Genomic DNA, 20,226 nt, shown 5'->3' with positions numbered 1-20,226 from the left:
CAATGCAACCAACATTTTCCATCCAAAAGTCCACAAAACTGGCGAGAGAACCGGGCACGTGACCCGCCGGTTGGAAAGGCGACAAGGCTGCCGCGAGGTGACGGAACGTTGCGGCTCGCGAGGGGGAGGGGACTTAGCACGCGAAAACAAGCTCGCGACAACATTCCCGGTGCTGAATGAGCACCTGCAGTCCTCTCGTGGTGGTGCGCTCGCGCCGCAGGTACTGTATAATCGACTCGATCCGGGCTTTTTAGGTATGAGGGCGACGGCGACGAACTTCTCCCTCAGCCCGCGAGCTGTCAATCAGGATTAACGGTCACTTTAAAAAGTCCCTCGTGGCGGCGGCTGGAGCTGAGAGTCTCGCTCACCCCAGCGCGAGGCGACGCCGTCACTACGGGTGATCACTCCGCGCGCGCAGAAGAAAGTCTCCAGTTATTTCTATAGAAGTTTGTTATTGCTCGTGGAATGAGGCGCGTGAACGCGTAAATAAATAGAGAAGCGAGAACGCGCGAGCAAAGCGTCCGCACTAAAGCCGCACGAGGGCAAACTGGAATAAAAGAGAAAAAAAAAGCAATATTTTTGAGGGGAATCAAGAGGTTCGTCAGAAGGGGTGACTGTGAAGGCTTGCACGCGCATCACCGCACCGCACAGCACCGCACGCACAGCACAGCAGCGCATAGCACAGCACCGCACGCGGCACTACTGAACCGGACCGGACGGGACCGACATGGACCTGAGGACGCTGTGCTCCGTGCTGCTTTTGCCTCTTCAGATCTTATGCTGCGCCGTCAAAGCGCTCGTGCGCTTCTTCATCCCGGGCAAACGCAGAGATCTGTCCGGGGATGTGGTCCTCATTACCGGAGGAGGACGCGGCATCGGTCGGCACCTGGCCCGAGAGTTCGCCAAGTGCGGGGCAAAGAAGGTAAACACCGAATCTAAAAACGAAAATAATAATAATAATAATAATAATAATAATAAGGGAAAATAGGCAGAAGACTGCGCGCGGGTTTACGCACTGCAAGACGCGCACAGATGAATTATTAGTCCTGGACGATATGTCAGATCATAATCACGATACTTTCACGATACACGATATGCATAGGTATATTTCGTATATGAAATCTGTATATGGGGGGCATGAAACAAGTCCAAAATATTCCATTTGATTTGTGGCTCAACCATTGTGTGTCTTTTTTTTTTAGCAAGACTAAATATCATGATATGTATAGTGTAACTTTAAAATGTCTTCAAGTATAGAAGCGCTACTATATACATATACACACACACACACACACACACACACACACACACACATGTATATCTACATATATATTGCAATGCTGCTGTCATTTTGTTTCTTGTCTCTGTCTTACAACAAAATCGCAGCTGAAAAGTTGTACACAAAGTTTGTTTCATTTTTATCTGTAAAAATACAGTATAAAAGTGTAAAAATGACATGCACATTTGGTTCTCATGACAGGAACAACTCTAACATTCAGTACCAAAATGTTCAATTTAATTGAAATCTTGTAATGCCCTTGTAGCTCCAGTGAACAGCAGTGGGGTTAAAAGCACCGAGACCTGATGATACCCTTAAAAATGTATCGTGATGATAATATATTGCAATGTTTATATCACATTATCATATCACTCAGCTCTAATTGAGTCACAAGTGTAACACTTTTTGATTTGTGCATACCACACAAAAGCTGTCGATGGAAAAATTTTTATTTTTCTAAGTATTGTTTCTTCTATGGCTGGGAAATATGATGATGTGATATCAATATTGCGATATACTCCAAATGTGATACATTTTTATGGATATCTTCAGGTCTCAGTGCTTTAAACATCACTGTTATTGACTGTAACACGTCACTGATTGGATCTTAAAATCTATTTTTTGTATTATTCTTGATAAATCCTTAATGTTTTGTGGCTCAACTATGTTGTTTGCTTTTTTTTTTTTTTTTTTTTTTAAGCAAAAGCTCAACACAACTATATATCATGATATATACTGCGTATCTTTAAAACATCCTCAAGTATAGAAGCGCTACAATATGTTTTGCCATGTCTTGTATCTTCTGGTGTCTGTCGTTCAACAAACTCGAGGTCGAAGAGTTGTGTACAAAGTTCTTATTTTTTAACCGTAAAAAAGTAAAAATGTAAAAGAAATGACGTCTCAGGGACAACTGACACTCATTTGTTACACTTCAGTAGATTTCTTTTGAAATCGATCACTAGTCTAAGATTATAGAATCCTGTCATGATACAAAAAGTTGTTTTTTTAGCAGACAGGTCAGTGATCACGCGATGATTTGAAGGTTTAGTAGGTGAAAGGAGCTCTCCGAAATGAATGCAAGGTAACAGTGACTAATAAAGCGTCCTCAAATCAGACTTTGGCTGATATCTTCAGAGCAGCGATGTGCATGTAGTTGAAATTTCACTACATTACACCTATAGACATGCTACTTTACATTATTGCTAGACATGCTACTTTACATTATTGCTAGACATGCTAGTTTACGTTATTGCTAAGCTAATCAATAGATTTCGTTGGTGTTACTGTGCTTTTTTTCCCCATCACATCATAAATATCATTGTTATGATTCCAGAACTCATAGACACCTTGTTAAACTTTACATAACCTGCTGTTGCACAACATGTGTGTGTGATTGGGAAACTGTTGTTTCAGTCTGCACAGTGAAAGGGGCAGGAAACGTGAGAGACCTGAAGAAGAAAACAGGCTAGCTACTGACTTAAATGTCCTAATATTGGCAGAATTCTCCATAACAGCAACTCTAACAGAAGTGTTGTCTGTAATTCCAGTCACAGGCTGATATTAATGCGCTTGTTCTAACACAATATCGCTGTATGACTTGTACAGACTTGTTTTCTATGAGGAGACATTTATTTTATCGTTTTTGGAAGAAGTCTCCAGCGTCAGCTTTTTGTAACATTCAGAGGTAAAGCTTTTCGTTTAAGTTTTCTGACATCAGGACAGAGGACTTTGCTCGTTGCGAGTTCTTAGTGACATGACAAGCTGTGGATTTTTTGTCTTCTTAACTTCAAGAGAAAGAAAAAATATGGGCTGATGAAGGAATGACAGCTTATAGCTGCGTTAACGTACGTTATAACAGGAAACGACTTCTTTGGTGGATGTTCAATAACATTAAACGTAACTGTAAATGGATAATTAAAAAATTAAAACCTGTAATCATTGGCAATATTGCTGTGGTATAAGAGGAGTAAAACACTTCTGGTTGTGCTGTTATTGGAAAATAATCAACTTCAGGTTGGTAACAGTAACTCTGCATTGCATCAGGCCTCATCACACCACCCTGTTGTTGATTATTTTCCGATAACTGCATGCCCCTTTTGTGTCTGATTCCTTACATTAGTGATACAGTTATAAATATAAGGAATACAATATGGTCTCACTTGTGCAAATGTATAACAAAAGCTTAATTTGTATGAAAAGATAAATAGAACGGTAGGGTAAGGTTCAAGTTAGGGGCAGGGTTAGTGGTTGGACCTTGAAATCGAATGGAATCCAACCACAAATTTGTAAAAATGCCATATGAATTCTTCAGGTTGAAGAAAGCAGAGCCTTTTCCATCAGGCTGAACTCCATCCCGAGCAAAAAACAATATAATGCATATAACATGAACGTCATAATAAAAATTAAGTAGCTACTTAGAATTACCATAGCAGCACAAATGCCATAATCCAGATAAACATTTACAGCCATGTAATAAACATATATGTATGTATAAATATTATGTGTTATTATGGGTTTTAGAGCTTTATGTACTTTGGACTTTGGTCGTATTTGCACTCTAGCCACTGTGAGTCGTAACGCTTGGCCTGTCAGGCCTGGAAACAAACCAGGATTCGATGACATCTTGTGGAAAGCTAAGAGCACATACGAAATGTGGCAGCTGCTTCACTCCATCCTAAACATGCACACATCCACTGAGGCTCTCATACTTGAAATAGAAACTGGAAATAAAAAAAAAAAACATCCAATTCAAAAACACCAAGCCCTCGCTCACTCTTTCACTCGCTCATGTCCCCTAAGCTCTTTCATTTGGACTGAAAAGGGGGGTGGGACTGTTGACATTTTACAGTAGTGATGCACAATCTAAAAATACTGATGTAATGCTGTAAATACTTAGAAAGCTGCGACAGAATCCATCCATCTCTCACTCACAGTCTTAAAAAGAAAAGTTTCTGAAAAGCTGAAGTTTTCTGTGAGATGTTTATTTAGCATTTTTGGAAGGAGTCTCCATTGTCAGTCAGACCTAAAGCTGTGACTTTAAGTTTTCAGAACCTGGAAAGTAAAAGGACCCCATTTCATGATATTTCATGCAGCTGGTGTGCATACTGTAAGATTTAAAACTTGGTTAGCGAGACTGAAATCCCATTGCTGTTTTACATGTTGATGTGCAAATTATCTCATTACATTCAAACACAAAATTCCAGTGTCATTTGTCCCTTTTAGTTGATGTATAAATAAGATAGTCGCTGCATTTTCATGATGTTTCATGTCATTTTCAGTCTTGCTAACGAAACACGTGCATGCATGGAGCACATGCTTTAACTGCTGGGAGGAGTTTTGGTTGATGCTTGTGGCTCGGAGAGACAGATGTAGTTACACTTCATATAACGTGGCTAAAATGCATCTCAAATCTTTTTTGGGTGCATTTACGTTTAGATTTTTTTCTCAGGATATAATCCTTAAACTCAAGAACATGAAAAGTGTGAACAAGGACCATAAACTGAATAAAGTACATTTTCCCCACAAACCCACAAAATTTCCTTCCACATAATGGTAGCATTTATGATGAGGAAATTTGATCAGTTTTCTTTAAAACAGTTAATAATTCCAGGTTCTGACATTCTCTAAAGAACCATTTTTGGCACCTTTATTTTTAAGAATGCGTATTCTAATTGCCGATGCCATCTTGCTGTTACTTTAAGTAGATAAATAAGTATAAATCTACCTTATCTTAGCATCAGGAATTTTCTTACACTCAGAAAGGAAGGGAACTGAATGGCTTCTTAGTTTTCCTTACTTTACGACTGCAGGCCTGTGATGCCCCAGTGACCACAATGATGAAGGTTTTTTTTAACTCAACCTAACCACTGACTAACCAAGGCTACTAAAAATACCAGCAGCATTGTGTTTTTTCCAGGAGGCATTCAGTAAACATTCTGCTTTCCTGCAACGGCAGATGAAACCTCTCCTGAGAACTATTCCTTGTACTCGTCATTCCACTCCCATAAAGACTTTGTTCTTTACAGCTGCGCGACAAAGGAAGCTCTCAGCACGTCGCTCATTGTCAAGGTGTGAAGGCTTTAGGAACGGCACCTGCACTCGCCAGCTCCACAATCGGCCCATTCTTAGGCAACTCTGAGAAGCCTGCACCATAAATGCACCTTCAGAAAGCAGAAAAGACCCCGACACACCACCCGCAGCTCCAGGTGCAGCCTGACACGCTCACTAGCTGCAAGCAGAGAGGTCTGATCTTAACTCTAAACTTGGATGAGGTTGAAGTTCTATGCCTAAGCGCGTCTGTATGAGGTCTTTGAGGTTCCAGGACTGAGCATTTGTGCACGTCAGATCCTAACAGATCACAAAGTTCTCGTCGGTTCTCTGGTCATCGCCTCAGGCACAATGACAGCTACTAAAGGTGCCGAAGCTGGAACTGGTAGTGAGGTGTTAAGGAAGTGAGCCTCATGTAAATTGCACTCTTGCTTTATGTGTGTGTGTGTGTGTGTGTGTGTGTGTGTGTGTGTGTGTGTGTGTGTGGTGGGGGAGGGCAGCAGCGCTGCATACAGCTCCCAGCTGGGCAGTGCCCTGTGGCTGACCCCGCTGTCTCCACACTAATTAGACAGCGGCAGGCGACTGCCTCCTGAACTCCTGGTGGCCTTCTTCTCCGCCCCCCTGCTTTCACACACACACACACATACACACACACATACACACACACACACACACAAAATCACTACTGTTAAGACACAGGGTGTTTACAAAAATTAGATTTGGGCAATAATCTGATCATCGTGTTGACATGCATTTGAGTAATCTGATTAAGGGAAAACATTGTAAATACAGCACATGTGGAATTTGTGCTGCCAATAAACAATGTATCCTGCCAGTGAAGAAAAGAGACGTGGCATAAATTTGAAACACACTGCTCTATTTTAGCCCCTTCATTCAGTCTCCAGTTACTGAATAATTTGCTTTAAATGATCAGCCTTCAAGAAGTGAGCATTTTTTGTGCTGTTTATTACTATGGAAGCCATTTTTTTGCTATCTGATAATGCTGTGTACATGCACAGTGGTCAAAAAACTAAAGATTAACGATTAATGTTATTTATCCTTTTTATCTGAAATGTTATTTGAAAAATGATCGGTGCGGTTATCGGCTGATGAACAACAATCCATCCTGAAGACTTTAAAATCGAAACCTTAAAGGAACAGCCTTACCATAGACTGTTACAAAAAGCGCTGACATTGGAGACTCCTTCCATAAATATTAAATAACAGTCTCCTCACAGAATCACATCATATCAACAATTACACACTTTGTTAAGTAACACATTTTTAATATGTTTATTGGATTACTGAGCTTAAATTAAATTAAATTGAAGCGTTCCTCACTCAAGTCCTTGTGAATGAGTTGTTACTATAGAAACGATAACATAATCGAATAATAGATACATAATATTAATATTAACCTGTGATTTTTAATTTGTAATTGGACTGCTGTTCAAGCTTCTGACCAATCAGAATCGAGAATGGAGTGAACATGATATAAACATTAAACACTGTGCTTGCAAACACGTAGCATTGTAATTGCTGGTGTCGTATTGCTACAAATTAAATGAAAAACTCTAGTTTCTATATGTTCATGGCAGTTCAGTATAGGTGTCCCTCCTTATAAAAGGATTAGCGATAGCCTGTGGCTTGTTGTATTACCCTACTGTATGCTAATGTAGAGTCAGCCGTTGCTTACTTTAAAGACTTTTCATGATAAGACTCTCAGATAAATGACACACAGGGATTGTATTGTGATGTGTGTCCTCCAAAGAAAATATCAAGTTTGTTGTCAAATCCCATTATAAGATCAATCTAGATCTTTCCACTAATTGCCTCATCAACCATGCAAACAGAGCAGAGACACGCAAAGATACCTGGTCAGGGTTATCCTGCAGAATCCAATCACGCGAGGCCCAGGAGCTGACGCAAAAGCATTTCTCTAAACTGCCTCTCATCCGTAAAGCAAACGCTGCGAGGCATGCTCCTATTAGTCCTGCTGTGCGCCGATAAATGATCTCCATTGACTGGATTTAGTTGATTGGAATAGCAAAAACACTGAGTCGAGAACCCTGAGGTTTACTGGATGGGAAGCTATGCTTAAGAATGTTATTGCAAAGAACATTTTGTTAACCTAAATAGCATTTTATATGCAGATAATAGAAGTGGAATTTAAAAGATTCAGCAAAGCCTTCTTTTGTCAGGATCCTGTGCAATTACAGGATATAAAAAGGCCTGGGTTTGGCAATTTAGAAAGTAAGAATGAGTTTAATTGCACTCTTACACATTGGAGAAGAATTTCCCACAAAAACGTGGATAAATGTGGAGCAATTACTGACAGCGGCGCCTTATCACGGCTGAAGAAATGAGTTCAGTCAGGCAGGAAGTGCATACATTTGTGTGCACTTTAAAAGATTTTTTGCCTGCACACGCACTTAAATATTATATCATGTCATGTCGTCAAATACAGTGGCAGACCAAAGCTGTAAATTTGTGTATAATTTTTTTCACACATCATTGCTTTGTCAAATACAATCTATGATTTTAGCCACCTCATCGTTTGCTCGCCTCTTTTTCTCTCACACACTTTTCAGCAGTTTCCAGCGTCTTGGAGCAGAAAATGACTAAACTCATCTGCCCACTAGGCCGTGTAATGATACCAAGAATGTGTGAGAGAGAGCAAGAGATGAAGAATAGGCAGCATCATCCCTTATTTCATTACCTTTCCCTGACCCCACAGACTGACAGATCTAATTGCCCAATCACGGCCCCCCGTGTCCCTGTCCTGACCAATTCCCTCACACGGTCATCTCTCTTAATCCCCCTGATGTCTGTGTGGCCTCGCTGTTCTCTCAGTAATAGCCACTTTTCTTTTCCTCACCCTAACAGGTCACAGAGAAAAGGAATCTATATCTTACATTTGAACTGCAATTTTTTCCCCATTTTCTGTGTAGACGAGAACCAGAACTTCACTAGCAATAGCAGAGGGATCTTGTAAATTCTCGTAAGGTCTTATTCAGAAAGTAAAGTTTTGACTTTGGATACAAGATCATTTCTCATATTTTGCTCCAAACCAGATTTCAAATGAATCTCATATCAGGCACTTACACCATCCATTACAAAATATAAGCATGGTTAGAGATCGTGCAGGAGCGGAAGGGCATGTTTAGAGATTCTAAATGAGTGGAAGGGCGTGGTTAGAGATCGTGCAGGAGCGGAAGGGCATGTTTAGAGATTCTAAATGAGTGGAAGGGCGTGGTTAGAGATTCTGCATGGGGCGGAACGGCGGGGTTAGAGATTCTGCCGTAGTGGAAGGGCGTGGTTAGAGATTCTGCAGGAGCGGAAGGGCGTGGTTAGAGATTCTGCAGGAGCGGAAGGGCGTGGTTAGAGATTCTGCAGGAGCGGAAGGGCATGGTTAGAGATTGTGCAGGAGTGTGGGCAGGGTTAGAGATTGTGCAGGAGCGGAAGGGCGTGGTTAGAGATTGTGCAGGAGTGTGGGCGGGGTTAGAGATTGTGCAGGAGCGGAAGGGCGTGGTTAGAGATTCTGCAGGAGCGGAAGGGTGTGGTTAGAGATTCTTCAGGAGCGGAAGGACGTGGTTAGAGATTGTGCAGGAGTGTGGGCGGGGTTAGGGTTTCTGCAGGAGCGGAAGGGCGTGGTTAGAGATTGTGCAGGAGTGTGGGCGGGGTTAGAGATTGTGCAGGAGCGGAAGGTAGTGGTTAGAGATTGTGCAGGAGTGTGGGCTGGGTAAGACAGCGTGCAGGAGTGTGGGCGGGGTTAGAGATTGTGCAGGAGCGGAAGGGCGTGGTTAGAGATTGTGCAGGAGTGTGGGCTGGGTAAGACAGCGTGCAGGAGTGTGGGCGGGGTTAGAGATTGTGCAGGAGCGGAAGGGCGTGGTTAGAGATTGTGCAGGAGTGTGGGCTGGGTAAGACAGCGTGCAGGAGTGTGGGCGGGGTTAGAGATTGTGCAGGAGCGGAAGGGCGTGGTTAGAGACTGTGCAGGAGTGTGGACGGGGTTAGAGATTCTGCAGGAGTGTAGGCTGGGTTAGAGACTGTGCAAGAGTGTGGGCGGGGTTAGAGATTATGCAGGAGATGAAAAGTGTGGATATAGTCTCTGCAGAAGCTGAGGGCGTAGATAGATTTTCTGCAGTAGTGTTTGGGCAAGTACACTGTTCTTGTGGGAGTGGAAGAGTGTTTTTTAGAGTTTCTGTTGGAGTGAGTGGGCGTTGTTAGAGTGTCTGTTGGAGCGAGATGGCGTGGTCAGAGTTTCTGTGGGAGCGAGTGGGCCTGATTAGAGTTTCTGTAGGAGTGGGTGGGCGTGGCCAGAGTTTCTGTGGGAGCAGGCGGGCATGGTTAGAGTTTCTGTGGGAATGTGTGGGCGTGGCTAGAGTTTCTGTATGAGCAGGAGGGCATGGTTAGAGATTCTGCAAGAAGGGTATGGTTAGGGCGGAAATGTGACAATCCTACAAAACATTTCCTGTTTTCAACTGAAATAACTTTTTTTTTTTCTTAAAATTACCTTGTATTGGATATGCAGTATTTCACATTATTTGACCCTTGACCTACAATCCCTTTCTCCTGCCAGCTGATTCTGTGGGGCCGCACAGAGAAGTGCCTGAAGGACACCTGTGAGGAGATAACGCTCATGGGGACGGAGTGCCACTACTTTATATGCGACGTGGCCAACAGGGAGGAAGTGTATAAGCAAGCCAAAGTGGTACGAGAAAAGGTAATTATGGATCGCTGTTGTTTAAAATAACATGTACATCCAAGTGCTTAACCCTTATCTTCGAATAATCCACTTTAGATGTTTGCTAAAAATACCAAAAATGAATATTGTCTTGTTGGTTTAATTCCATAAACATACATAATATGCAAAATCGTATTAAAACAATTCATAGTACAGTGATGGAGTCCATTTGGACTTCATAATAAAGAGGTGAAAAATGAAAGGTGCGATTAAAACCAACTTTTTATTTCACATATAGTCAATTTTTCACAATCACTCTTTACACCTGCTGTCATTGGTTTCAGAAGCAGGAGAAAAAAGGTGTTAAGTGTGTATTTCTATATATTGTTTAAATCGCTAATAAATAAGATAAAGAGAATGCATTGGGTATTTTAAATTAAATTAAATTGTTCAGTACTGTCTAGGTCAATGGGACATCCATGATTAAATTAAATAGTTCACAGAACATGAGCTCAAGAGGAAGTTGTATTTCTATTCGACCTCCAATGATGGAACAGACTGCTAGCTTGACTCCCCCCCACCAGATAGCGATATAGATAACTCCTCACTTAAAATGTCTAAAGACGATAAGAATGTGCTGTACAGCTGGCTTTCAGCTCCTGTCACTGTGGGAACACTGCCAGATGAGTAAGTGGGTCACTCTCGTGTGGGATCTTACAGGTGGTCCGTGTCTTGTTTTCTTCATCATGACAGGTCGGAGACGTCACCATCCTGGTGAACAATGCCGCAGTGGTGCATGGGAAGAGTCTGATGGACAGCGATGATGACGCCCTGCTGAAGTCGCAGCATATCAACACGATGGGGCAGTTCTGGGTAAGTCACTGAAGTGAACGTCTGAACATCTGGAATGTTCTTAGCTATTTGTAGTCTGTTCACCAGACAAGGGGGCGGGGTAGTATACAGGAAGTATTAATAGGTGCACATATGATTGTGTTCAAATCAAATCACAGCTTCAGCTCTGATGGTGTTCTAGTTTTTGTTTTGGCTTCATGTAAGAAAGACGAAGCAATCACACAATCTAATGGGAAATATTTATTTAAAAGCCTATTCTGAATAAATTGTTGATGCCTGTTGCTGTTTTACATGACACGATAAGCTACAGTGTTTTTAAGGCTTTAAAACTTTCCTCGGGTCTTATTTATTAAAGCGTAACACTTGCATGACTCATTTCCAACTTGTTCTGTAGCTATTAAACTGACATTTACTCTCCAAAAAAAACAATGACTCCATAAGAACCAACCCTATGATGTTGTGTTTAAAGAGAAAACAGTTTCAAACAACCAACAAAAAGCATAATATGTTCAACTGTTTTATACCACAATGCTGTCAAATTCTCAATTCTAATAGGTCAGAAGGTGTTGATTAATTTTCCATTATAGCAGGTCTGAGAATAGTGCCGGCTGTAATTCAAATCACAGGTTAATATTAACACACTCATTCTAATACTTTATCGTTTCTATAGTAACAGCTCATTCAGAGGGACTTGTATGCTGGACACTCCACATAATACAAGACTAATGATAAATACATTAAAATATTTAAAACAAAAGCATCATTGTTAATATGATGAAGGTTTCTCCAACGAATTGGTTTCCTGTTTTTTGTTTTTTTTTGTCTAATTTGTCTAATTTTTGCCAAGAGAGAGGAAAATAGAAATGACTGCTTATAGCTATTATAAGTAATAACACTAAATTGTTTTGTAGACATTCCACATTAAATGTAACTGTTATTTTGTTAAATAAAAAGTATGACAGCCACATTACACCCACTCATCATTGATTGTTTTCCTCTAACAGCATGTCCTGTTGTGTTATGTTACTTACATATCAACCAAGAAGCGCTGACAAACACTACATTGTTTCATTTTTGGTCAAAACATTGTAGACTTTGTCTTAACAATGAAACAGCGTCGAATTTATCTTTACTACTTGATCTGTAAAATCATTATGAGCTGCTTCACTTAAAAGGGAACAGCACTTTTATCTCACTGTAAAAAAAGATTTTGTTAGACTGATATTAACCTTCCCAGATGGAGGATCGAAGCTCCTGTCAGTTTTCATCCCTTTTTATACTCGGAAATGGTGTATAGTTTCAGTTTCCCATCAATTTCTGACCTTTTGAAGGCTTGAGAACCCTGTTTAGAAGGAAACACAAATCAGGCTTACGTGCAGAGAAAGATAGAAGCACTAGTGGTTCTCCCAGTGGCATCATTTGGTGTAAGAACGAGGGAAATTCCAAATTTCAGACTTTCTGTCAAAACACTTGGCACATCCCAGTGTGTGTCTAGACCTCTCCAAACCTGCATCTGGACTTTTTCCTGGCTTGACACGAGATCAAACAGGTTTATCTCAGGATGAGCGAATTGTACGTGTCTTCTTAAGAAATGGAAAACCTCACTTGCGGTTACGACATTCTTCACATGATTTTTTCCCCCGTCTGAGTTCCAAGCACCTGCATGAGATTCGATACAATTACCTTTCTCATAGTTGTTTGTTGTTCTTTTCATCTCCCAGACTACAAAAGCGTTCCTGCCTCGTATGCTGGAGCTGCAGATGGGCCACGTCGTCTGCGTCAACTCCATCCTGTCTCTCTCACCCATACCTGGCACAATAGACTACTGCACGTCCAAGGCCTCGTCTCTGGCCTTCATGGAGAGCCTGACCCTCGGCCTTTTGGATTGCCCCGGGGTGGGATGTACCACCGTGCTCCCCTTCCACACCAACACTGAGATGTTCCAGGGCATGAGAGTGAGGTGAGATGTCAGATCTGGTTCTGCAGGACATATTTTATAATATTCATTTAATCCTGGTTATGTTTGAGTTAAAATCAGCCATATTAAGTTGACATTTTAATCACAAACCATATATATCTGAAATTCAAAAATCACAATTTATACACCATAAATCCATATGTTGTGTTAGATCAAGATGCCATTTTTAATTCGTTCTTAAAATCGAATAATATGAAAAAATATATGAAAAAATTAACCTTGTTTGCTTGAGATTATATTTGATTATAAAACAATAATAATAATGGTAGACAATAATAATAATAATATTAATAATAATAATAATAATAATAACAATAATACAGAGATCATTTCAGGTAATTCTGGCCTAACAAGATGAAATAAAAGTTTATTTTTAATGTGTTTTTACATATATGAGAAATTTTAAATTAATTAATCCCTGTATTATATTCAATTTATCTCATTTTTGGTAAAATCTCTTTGGCAAAATTTGGCAAAATGATATTTTACTAATAGCATAATAAATATTCCCACAACACACTTCTCATGCCTCAAGGTCCAAACTCTGTTGCTTTTAGTTTTTCTATTTCTGTCCTAAGATCCTTAATGTCCTTAATTGGGATGATGCAATGCTAAAATAGATTTTCCTTCTGTTTTTGTATTAAATCATTTATTTTTTTTTTTATAAACATTAAATAAAATTGTAATTGAAACCAATTGAAATCTTTCAGGTTTGAAAAATGCGACATTATTGTTTCACTAAATAGTTTGATATATCAATTATAATGATATTTTAGTCCTGACCCTCAGGATCCCCAGGGATGTGTATGTATTTTTATAATCACTATTTATGATTGTGGTATGTATGGTATTTTGAAATGGACATGACATGTTTTAACCCGTATTTCGTTTGGTTTCAACAGGTTCCCTAAACTCTTCCCACCGTTGAAACCAGAGGTAGTTGCACAGAGAACAGTGGACGCAGTCAGAACCAACACAGCCTTCGTTTATCTTCCATGGACCATGAATGCACTGGTTATCCTCAAAAGGTATGTTCTGTATGAGAGGTTAAACTGGGATTCAGGAAGTGATGGAACAGTACAGTTGGGTGTATTTGTTGTTATGTCGAGTTCTCAACGTTGATAACATTGTGTATCATCAACGTCGGAGTGAAAGAATAGTCTTTGGTTTGGTGGAAACTGTAACAGTTTCATGTAGAACTCTACAGTAAAGGGATTTTCTGTTTAAGTTATAACTGTTAAACATTCAGAAAAAACTTTTTTCTAAAAGTTATTAGGTCATTAGTATCAGCATTATGCAATGAAACTTGCATACTCAGCCTGTGTCAGAATGCTTTATTAATTCATTTATGTAGGAAGTTAAAAAAACACCAGGAAGGATTGGAAACGTGCACAAGATACAAAATTAGCAAGATGAGAGAATCGGTTGGGGTGGTAGCATACCATGTAGCTGTTTAGGGGTCGTCTGTCTGTCAGTATTTCACATTGAACAGTCATTTGATTTCCATCTATAGTAACAAAGCTCCGCCCATCCTGTTTGCTCCCACCCAGTTTAACCTCTGGTCTCTCTCTATGCAGTAAACACATTCAGAAACTACAGAATATGTCATATGTTTTATTTTCTAACACACTTTCTTTCTGTGTTCATCTCTTAAAACAGCATCTTACCCCAAAGTGCTCTGGAGGAAATCCACAGGTTCTCTGGAACCTACACGTGCATGAACACTTTCAAAGGACGGACATAAGAACCACTACAGAAAGATTGTATGTGACCTTAATTAAAGATGGAGTGTGTTACACTTCTGTGTGCCGGACGCAGCTGATCAGAAACAACGGAAAAGTCATGAATCGAGGAGTCAGCTGTCCTTGCAGAGTTTTCTAGAGACTTTTAATGGAGGAGAAATAAGGAGACAGTATGGCACATTGTTGCTCAGTGTTGTTCAGACTGCACCACTGACCTCTGGTCAGCTTTTGCTGGTTTAAAGACTGGATTTTGAACTGTTCGATCAGCAAAGAAAAGCAAACAGACTCATGAAAAGAGCCTTCGAATTTGTATTTAACCTTCTCTTATAAAAAATGATCTATTTTTTAACAAACTAATGTCACTCAAAATACAGCATTTGAATAAAAAACAGTTTGGAGATAAAACACAATTTTGGGGTGTTCTAGGAAAAATGTCAGATATTCCTGAAGGGATTTGAGCTTCACATCGTTGCCAGTTTTGGGTGGACATCTTCTTAATGAATGTGACACCATGGCAGCTTTTTTCCAGCTCAGGAAATGAGCTCAGAGAGTGTGTGTATGTGTGTGTGTGTGTGTGAGAGAGAGAGAGAGAGAAAGAGAGAGTGTAGCCCTGTCAAGAGGTAAATGTTAAAGATCTCCACAGACAGTGAGCCGTTCTACAAAACCTGATGGCCTGATGTTGATCTGTAGCACGTGGCCTTGTTCAGTGTGCCGATTTATTAAAATATCACATGCTATAACACATGCTAGGTGATTCATAAAGATTAACTGCATGAATTACATTACATGCAAAGTACATCTAGAAAACAAAATCTAAATTAGGTTTTGGTGAGTACTATTTGTTCTTGATAGTCATTATGAGTCATAACTGCAGATCCACTCTTTACATAACACAAATTAAAGGCTGTGAGATACATTAAAAAAAACTACAGAATACAATATCTCTGTTCTGTTCGTATGTATGAATGTAAACCTTTTTACCTTTTCACTGTATTTTAATAATGTTGGTATTGGAGGTTTGAGTGTATGGTGATATAATATAAATGTAATATAAAGCCAACAATGGCACATTTTGATCATTTTGAGATGCTGAAGCATAACCTTGATACACTTTCTCATTATTAAAACCAGTTTCCGCCAGAATATTTGTCGTTGTCTGGTGGAAACTGACTTTTGCAAATTTAATACATGCTCATCAGACATATTAATTTGGCACACAATTACTGTAATATATGTACTCTGTGTTTGTATATACAGTATTTTGTAGACGCCTTTATCCTGGGAGACTAACAAAAGTGCTTTTTAGTTTCCAAAAATATGCTCATGTAAGAGCAAATAGGTTATAAGAATATTTTCAAGCTAAAACCATGCTAGAGAGGAGTTAGTACAGCAGCAAAAACAGTACAGGCTAAGTGTTTTTTTTTTTTTCTTTTCCTTTTTTTAATTTTGTGCTCATTTAAGTGCTTGGTAAAGAGGTAGGTCTTCATTCTTCATTTGATGTTTCAGCTGTTTGGACGGCCAGGGCAAGTTCATTCCACCATCTGGGTACCAGGACAGAGAAGAGTATTGATGCATGACGTCCTTCTACCTTGAGGGATGATGGGTTAATGATAGGGGCTCGAAGGGAATGTGGTGTACAGCAGGGTTCAATAAATGCCTTCAGGTAGACAGTAGTCTGTTTTTGGCTTTGTAGGTAAACAGAAGTGTTTTAAATCTGATGTGGGAAGGGACAGGGAGCCAGTGGAGGAAACGCAGCAATGGGGTGGTGTGGGAGATAGAAAACAAGCAGCCAGCTGCATTTAGCAACTTGCACTCTATGGCCTAAGAGCAAAGTTGCACAATATAACAGGTGACCGTGCTTAAAGTCTGTTTTATGACAACCTGCAAATATTTAAACACGAATCACTGAACCATTAAGATTATCTATCTGCCCTTACATATTAGGTACATATACATAGTTCACAGAGTTATGCAGAGTTCACAGCTTGCCTTCAAAAGAGGCTTTAGGATTTATTGAACTGAACATGAAAACTAAATGCTGAGTGTAGAAATGTCATGATTTAAATCTTACACTGCCTGTGGCTTAATGCCAAAATTCAAATCTGACTTGAAAACTCCAACTATTCATATTACACTGACTACTGAGTGAAAAACTGAAAAACTAGAAAGCATGACCATCATTTTGTGCCTCTGCTTTTCGGTACCAATTCCTCCTTACTTACATTCCTGCTACTTGTTGATTTTCCAGAATTTGACCCTGCAGCACTCATCTTTTTTCAGTAGCTAATAATAATGTAGCATCAGCAAGAGTGGGGTTGACACCCCATGAAGCCTTGTGGGCACTGCACAGCTGGATACTTAGTTATTTGAGCATACTTTGTTTCTGGGAAAGGGTGTAGTTGGTAGGGATGGGTCTGTAATATGTGAATTATGGGAACAGAGTTACCATCATGTTAAGTGTAAACAGTATGAGTATAAAGTACAACTCATTCTTTCCGGTCACGACCCCCTGCTACAGTCATGTTTTTGAGCAGTGCTGTTTATCCAACTTCCATTTACAAAGTATATACTTTACAAAGTATTTGTCACAATAACGATGAAACTATGATTCATTGTATAATCCTACTATCTAGCTAGCCAACAGTCAGCCGATTATAATCTCATTAATATAAGTTTTTTTTAACTGATACTTTCAAAATAGGGTGTATTAACCAAGTTACATTATTGTTACTATTCAAAGACCAAGAAGGAAATTCATGCCAAAGCCAGGCAAGTTTGAAAATGTTTGCTAACAGCTAGCTAGCTAAGTAGATAGCGTATGTCACTTGTGGTCGTAATGTTCGTGTGTTGTGCTTCTGTTTCTTTTAGCCACCATAGGTATCTCTCACAAACTTTCTTTTTTTTTTTTTTTTTTTTTACATAAAGAAGATACTAACTTTATAAATCTGCAATATAGCAGTACTCTGAGGTTGTACTCCAATTTGCCAGTTTGTTAGGTGTATATCCTTAGGAAAAAGGTTCTTTAAAGAGGTTCTTGGCATAGTTTATGCTTTTAAGGATACTATATAGCAGTAGCCTGGGCTTGTACACCAATTTGCCAGTTTGTTAGGTATACACTCTGAGAAAAAGGGTTCTTCAGTGGTTCTATAAGAGGTTATTGGCATAGGTAATGCTTTTAAAAATGCCAAATGGCAGTAGCCTGGGGTTGTACACCAATTTGGCAGTTTGTTAGGAATACATTTATTAGAAAAAAAGGTTCCTCAATGGTTCTTTAAGGGGGTCTTGGGGTAGTTAGTGCTTTTAAAGATGCCATATAGCAGTAGCCTGGGGTTTTACACTGAATTGCCAGTTTGTTGAGCATATATCCTCAGAAAAGGGGTTCTTGGCAATTGCCTTTAAAAATGCCAAATGGCAGCAGCTTGAGGTTGTACACCAATTTGCTAGTTTGTTATGTACTCGGTCTTAGAAAAGGGTTCTTCAATGGCTCATTAAGTTGTTCTAGGTGTAGTTAAGGTTTCTTTGCTTCCTAAAAGTTTTCAACACACTGTTGTAGGGTTCTCCACAGATCCTTTATGGTTTCCCCCAGACGGACAACTGAAGAACCCTTAGGACTTTAACTTTTTTCTAAGAAAGTAGTGGCTAATAAACTCTTAACTCATCTGAAGACAACGTGCTTGACACTAAATCAACAGGATTTTGTCCTGTGCACAGATTAAGGATCACTCAACAGACTATGAGTTCACCTCAATCACGGCTTGAAGTGCAAGTCTGAACAATGCAAAAGTGAAAGAGAAAAATGGGGAAATGCCCAACCTCTGGCTGCCAAACAAGCCTCATAAATGATCGTTTGAATCATCAAGCGCTGCAAACACCTTCATCAAAAGATTACAACACCAGGCACACACTGTGATCCATATTTGACCTGCTCAGCAGACATGGAAAAAAAGCTGTAAGGGGAATGTGCTCAGCTCAGGGAAATAGGAGCCTCTTGCGGGGACTGGTTTTCATTGCCCCAGATCGGCCATTTCCAAAGCTGGGAGAAGCATGTGGGTCAGACAGTTACCGAGCACCATGCATATGTTCAAGGAGAAGGGTCGGAGTCCCAAAAGGCAGGTTCAGTGCAGGGTTAGCCAAATATAAGATAAATCACGACATTTACAGGAGGAGAAAGGGAGTGAGGCGACTCACTTAGGGTCTGTATGCTGGGGCGTACAGGCCAACCACAGGTGCTGAGGAAAGAGTGAGTCATAAAATGCATACTGGTTTGCTCGTAAAATTCAGCTTGAATAACACTGGATAATCTGTTATGCTCTAAATGATCCATTAGAGTGGAAACCCGTTTCAATTTTAAAGGTAGAGATTCCTGGGACACTAAAAAAGTCCCCAATACCTCGACCACATTTGGAATAATGATGAAAGGCTTAGATCTTTGCTCAATGGTTTTTATTTCTCCTCTCTGGTTTCCCAGAAGAGGGGATTTGTAGAGTCTTAATGCAGAAATCCTTGTGGTTATGCATCTAAACTGTAATCCACACCACTTTATTTAATCCCATAGATCCATAGTATGAAGAATTGCAAGGGCTTATGAGGCAACTGAAGAATTTCTTTACTTTCTTTACTCCCAAAAAAGCAGCATAATGGCTGGAGAAGTCTCTAAATTAAGCTGACAAAATGTTAGGGTTTTTGCTGCAATGTTTGAAAGTACGCAGGGTCATTATCCCTTCAAGAAACTTTCTTATTGACTAGTCACTTCCAAATTGCTAATAATGGATATTCATGGACATCCCTAAAGTTGCGATCCAACAATCCAGGATTTAATCATTCAGACTACTGACATGGAAAAGTCAGGGTTACCTTCAATCCTGTGAATTTATTGTATCCTATAGTGTCAAAAAGTTCCTGATTGTGACTGGTCCCAATTTGGCACAGCCTTCATTCATCATGTAGAAATCTATGAAAAAAATGGGACAGCACTGACCCTCAGTGAGGAGCCGATCTCCATGCCTCAGTTGCCATGTCAGATAAGAATTATGGGCAGCTGAGGCTCAAGGTCAAGGGTCGAGTGTGCTCACAGCAAGCCTGGATATCAGAAAATTTTGTGGACTAGAAAATACCCATGCTGTGGGTCCACATTGACATAAAAATATTAAGGCTCCTAGAAAAAAGTAGCTGCCAAATGGATAATTCGTGCAAAATATTATTTAGCCCTAACTTTAAAAAAATATAGAGATTTTTTGTCTAAGAGTCTGAGGTTCACAGCATAGTGCTAAAAGCACTACTGATTTTCGCCAAATATAACATTTGACGTTTGCTTTCATGTACAAAATAATTTTTTGTTTACTTTTTCACTGTATTCTGTTCATTACAGTTTTATTTATGAGTTTACCAGCCATCATGCGTGCGTAGCTGCCAGGTCAGCCGTGCTCTTCCTCGTAACATTGTCTCCTAACAAAACCATTGCCATATCAACGATTATACATTTTTCCTCGTTAAGCAACAATGTGTATGAGCTGTAACTATAGAAAAATAACCTACTAAAACAATCACTTTAATGTAATCCTATTGTTCATGTTACAGCCGTAACTACTGTCTAAGCCGTGCGGTTATACAAAATTAAAGCGCACCTTCTGTCCAATCAGATTCG

The 20,226-nt window shown here is 39.8% G+C and overlaps 1 protein-coding gene across 1 annotated transcript; it reads left to right on the top strand.

The window, feature by feature from the left end:
• The first annotated feature begins 173 nt into the window (after positions 1 to 173).
• dhrs3b (dehydrogenase/reductase (SDR family) member 3b) lies at positions 174 to 15,744 on the top strand. The gene is made up of 6 exons (XM_026932675.3): positions 174 to 922; positions 9,906 to 10,049; positions 10,764 to 10,883; positions 12,584 to 12,822; positions 13,743 to 13,868; positions 14,500 to 15,744. Exons 1-6 carry the CDS (start codon positions 728 to 730, stop codon positions 14,582 to 14,584), a joined length of 909 nt encoding a protein of 302 aa, XP_026788476.3. The 5' UTR covers positions 174 to 727; the 3' UTR covers positions 14,585 to 15,744.
• Positions 15,745 to 20,226: the final 4,482 nt, after the last annotated feature.

This window comes from Pangasianodon hypophthalmus, chromosome 20 (assembly GCF_027358585.1).
Source record: "Pangasianodon hypophthalmus isolate fPanHyp1 chromosome 20, fPanHyp1.pri, whole genome shotgun sequence".
NCBI lineage: Eukaryota > Metazoa > Chordata > Actinopteri > Siluriformes > Pangasiidae > Pangasianodon > Pangasianodon hypophthalmus.
The sequence above is the reverse complement of the archived record's forward strand: the minus strand, read 5'-3'. Positions and strand labels throughout refer to the sequence as shown.

Bases quoted from the DNA above. Each gene is read 5' to 3' on its own strand.
- dhrs3b (XM_026932675.3), top strand. From the start codon at position 728: ATGGACCTGAGGACGCTGTGCTCCGTGCTGCTTTTGCCTCTTCAGATC. The intron at 10,050-10,763 runs GTAATTATGGAT...TCATCATGACAG, and splicing joins CCAAAGTGGTACGAGAAAAG to GTCGGAGACGTCACCATCCT. The intron at 12,823-13,742 runs GTGAGATGTCAG...TGGTTTCAACAG, and splicing joins TTCCAGGGCATGAGAGTGAG to GTTCCCTAAACTCTTCCCAC.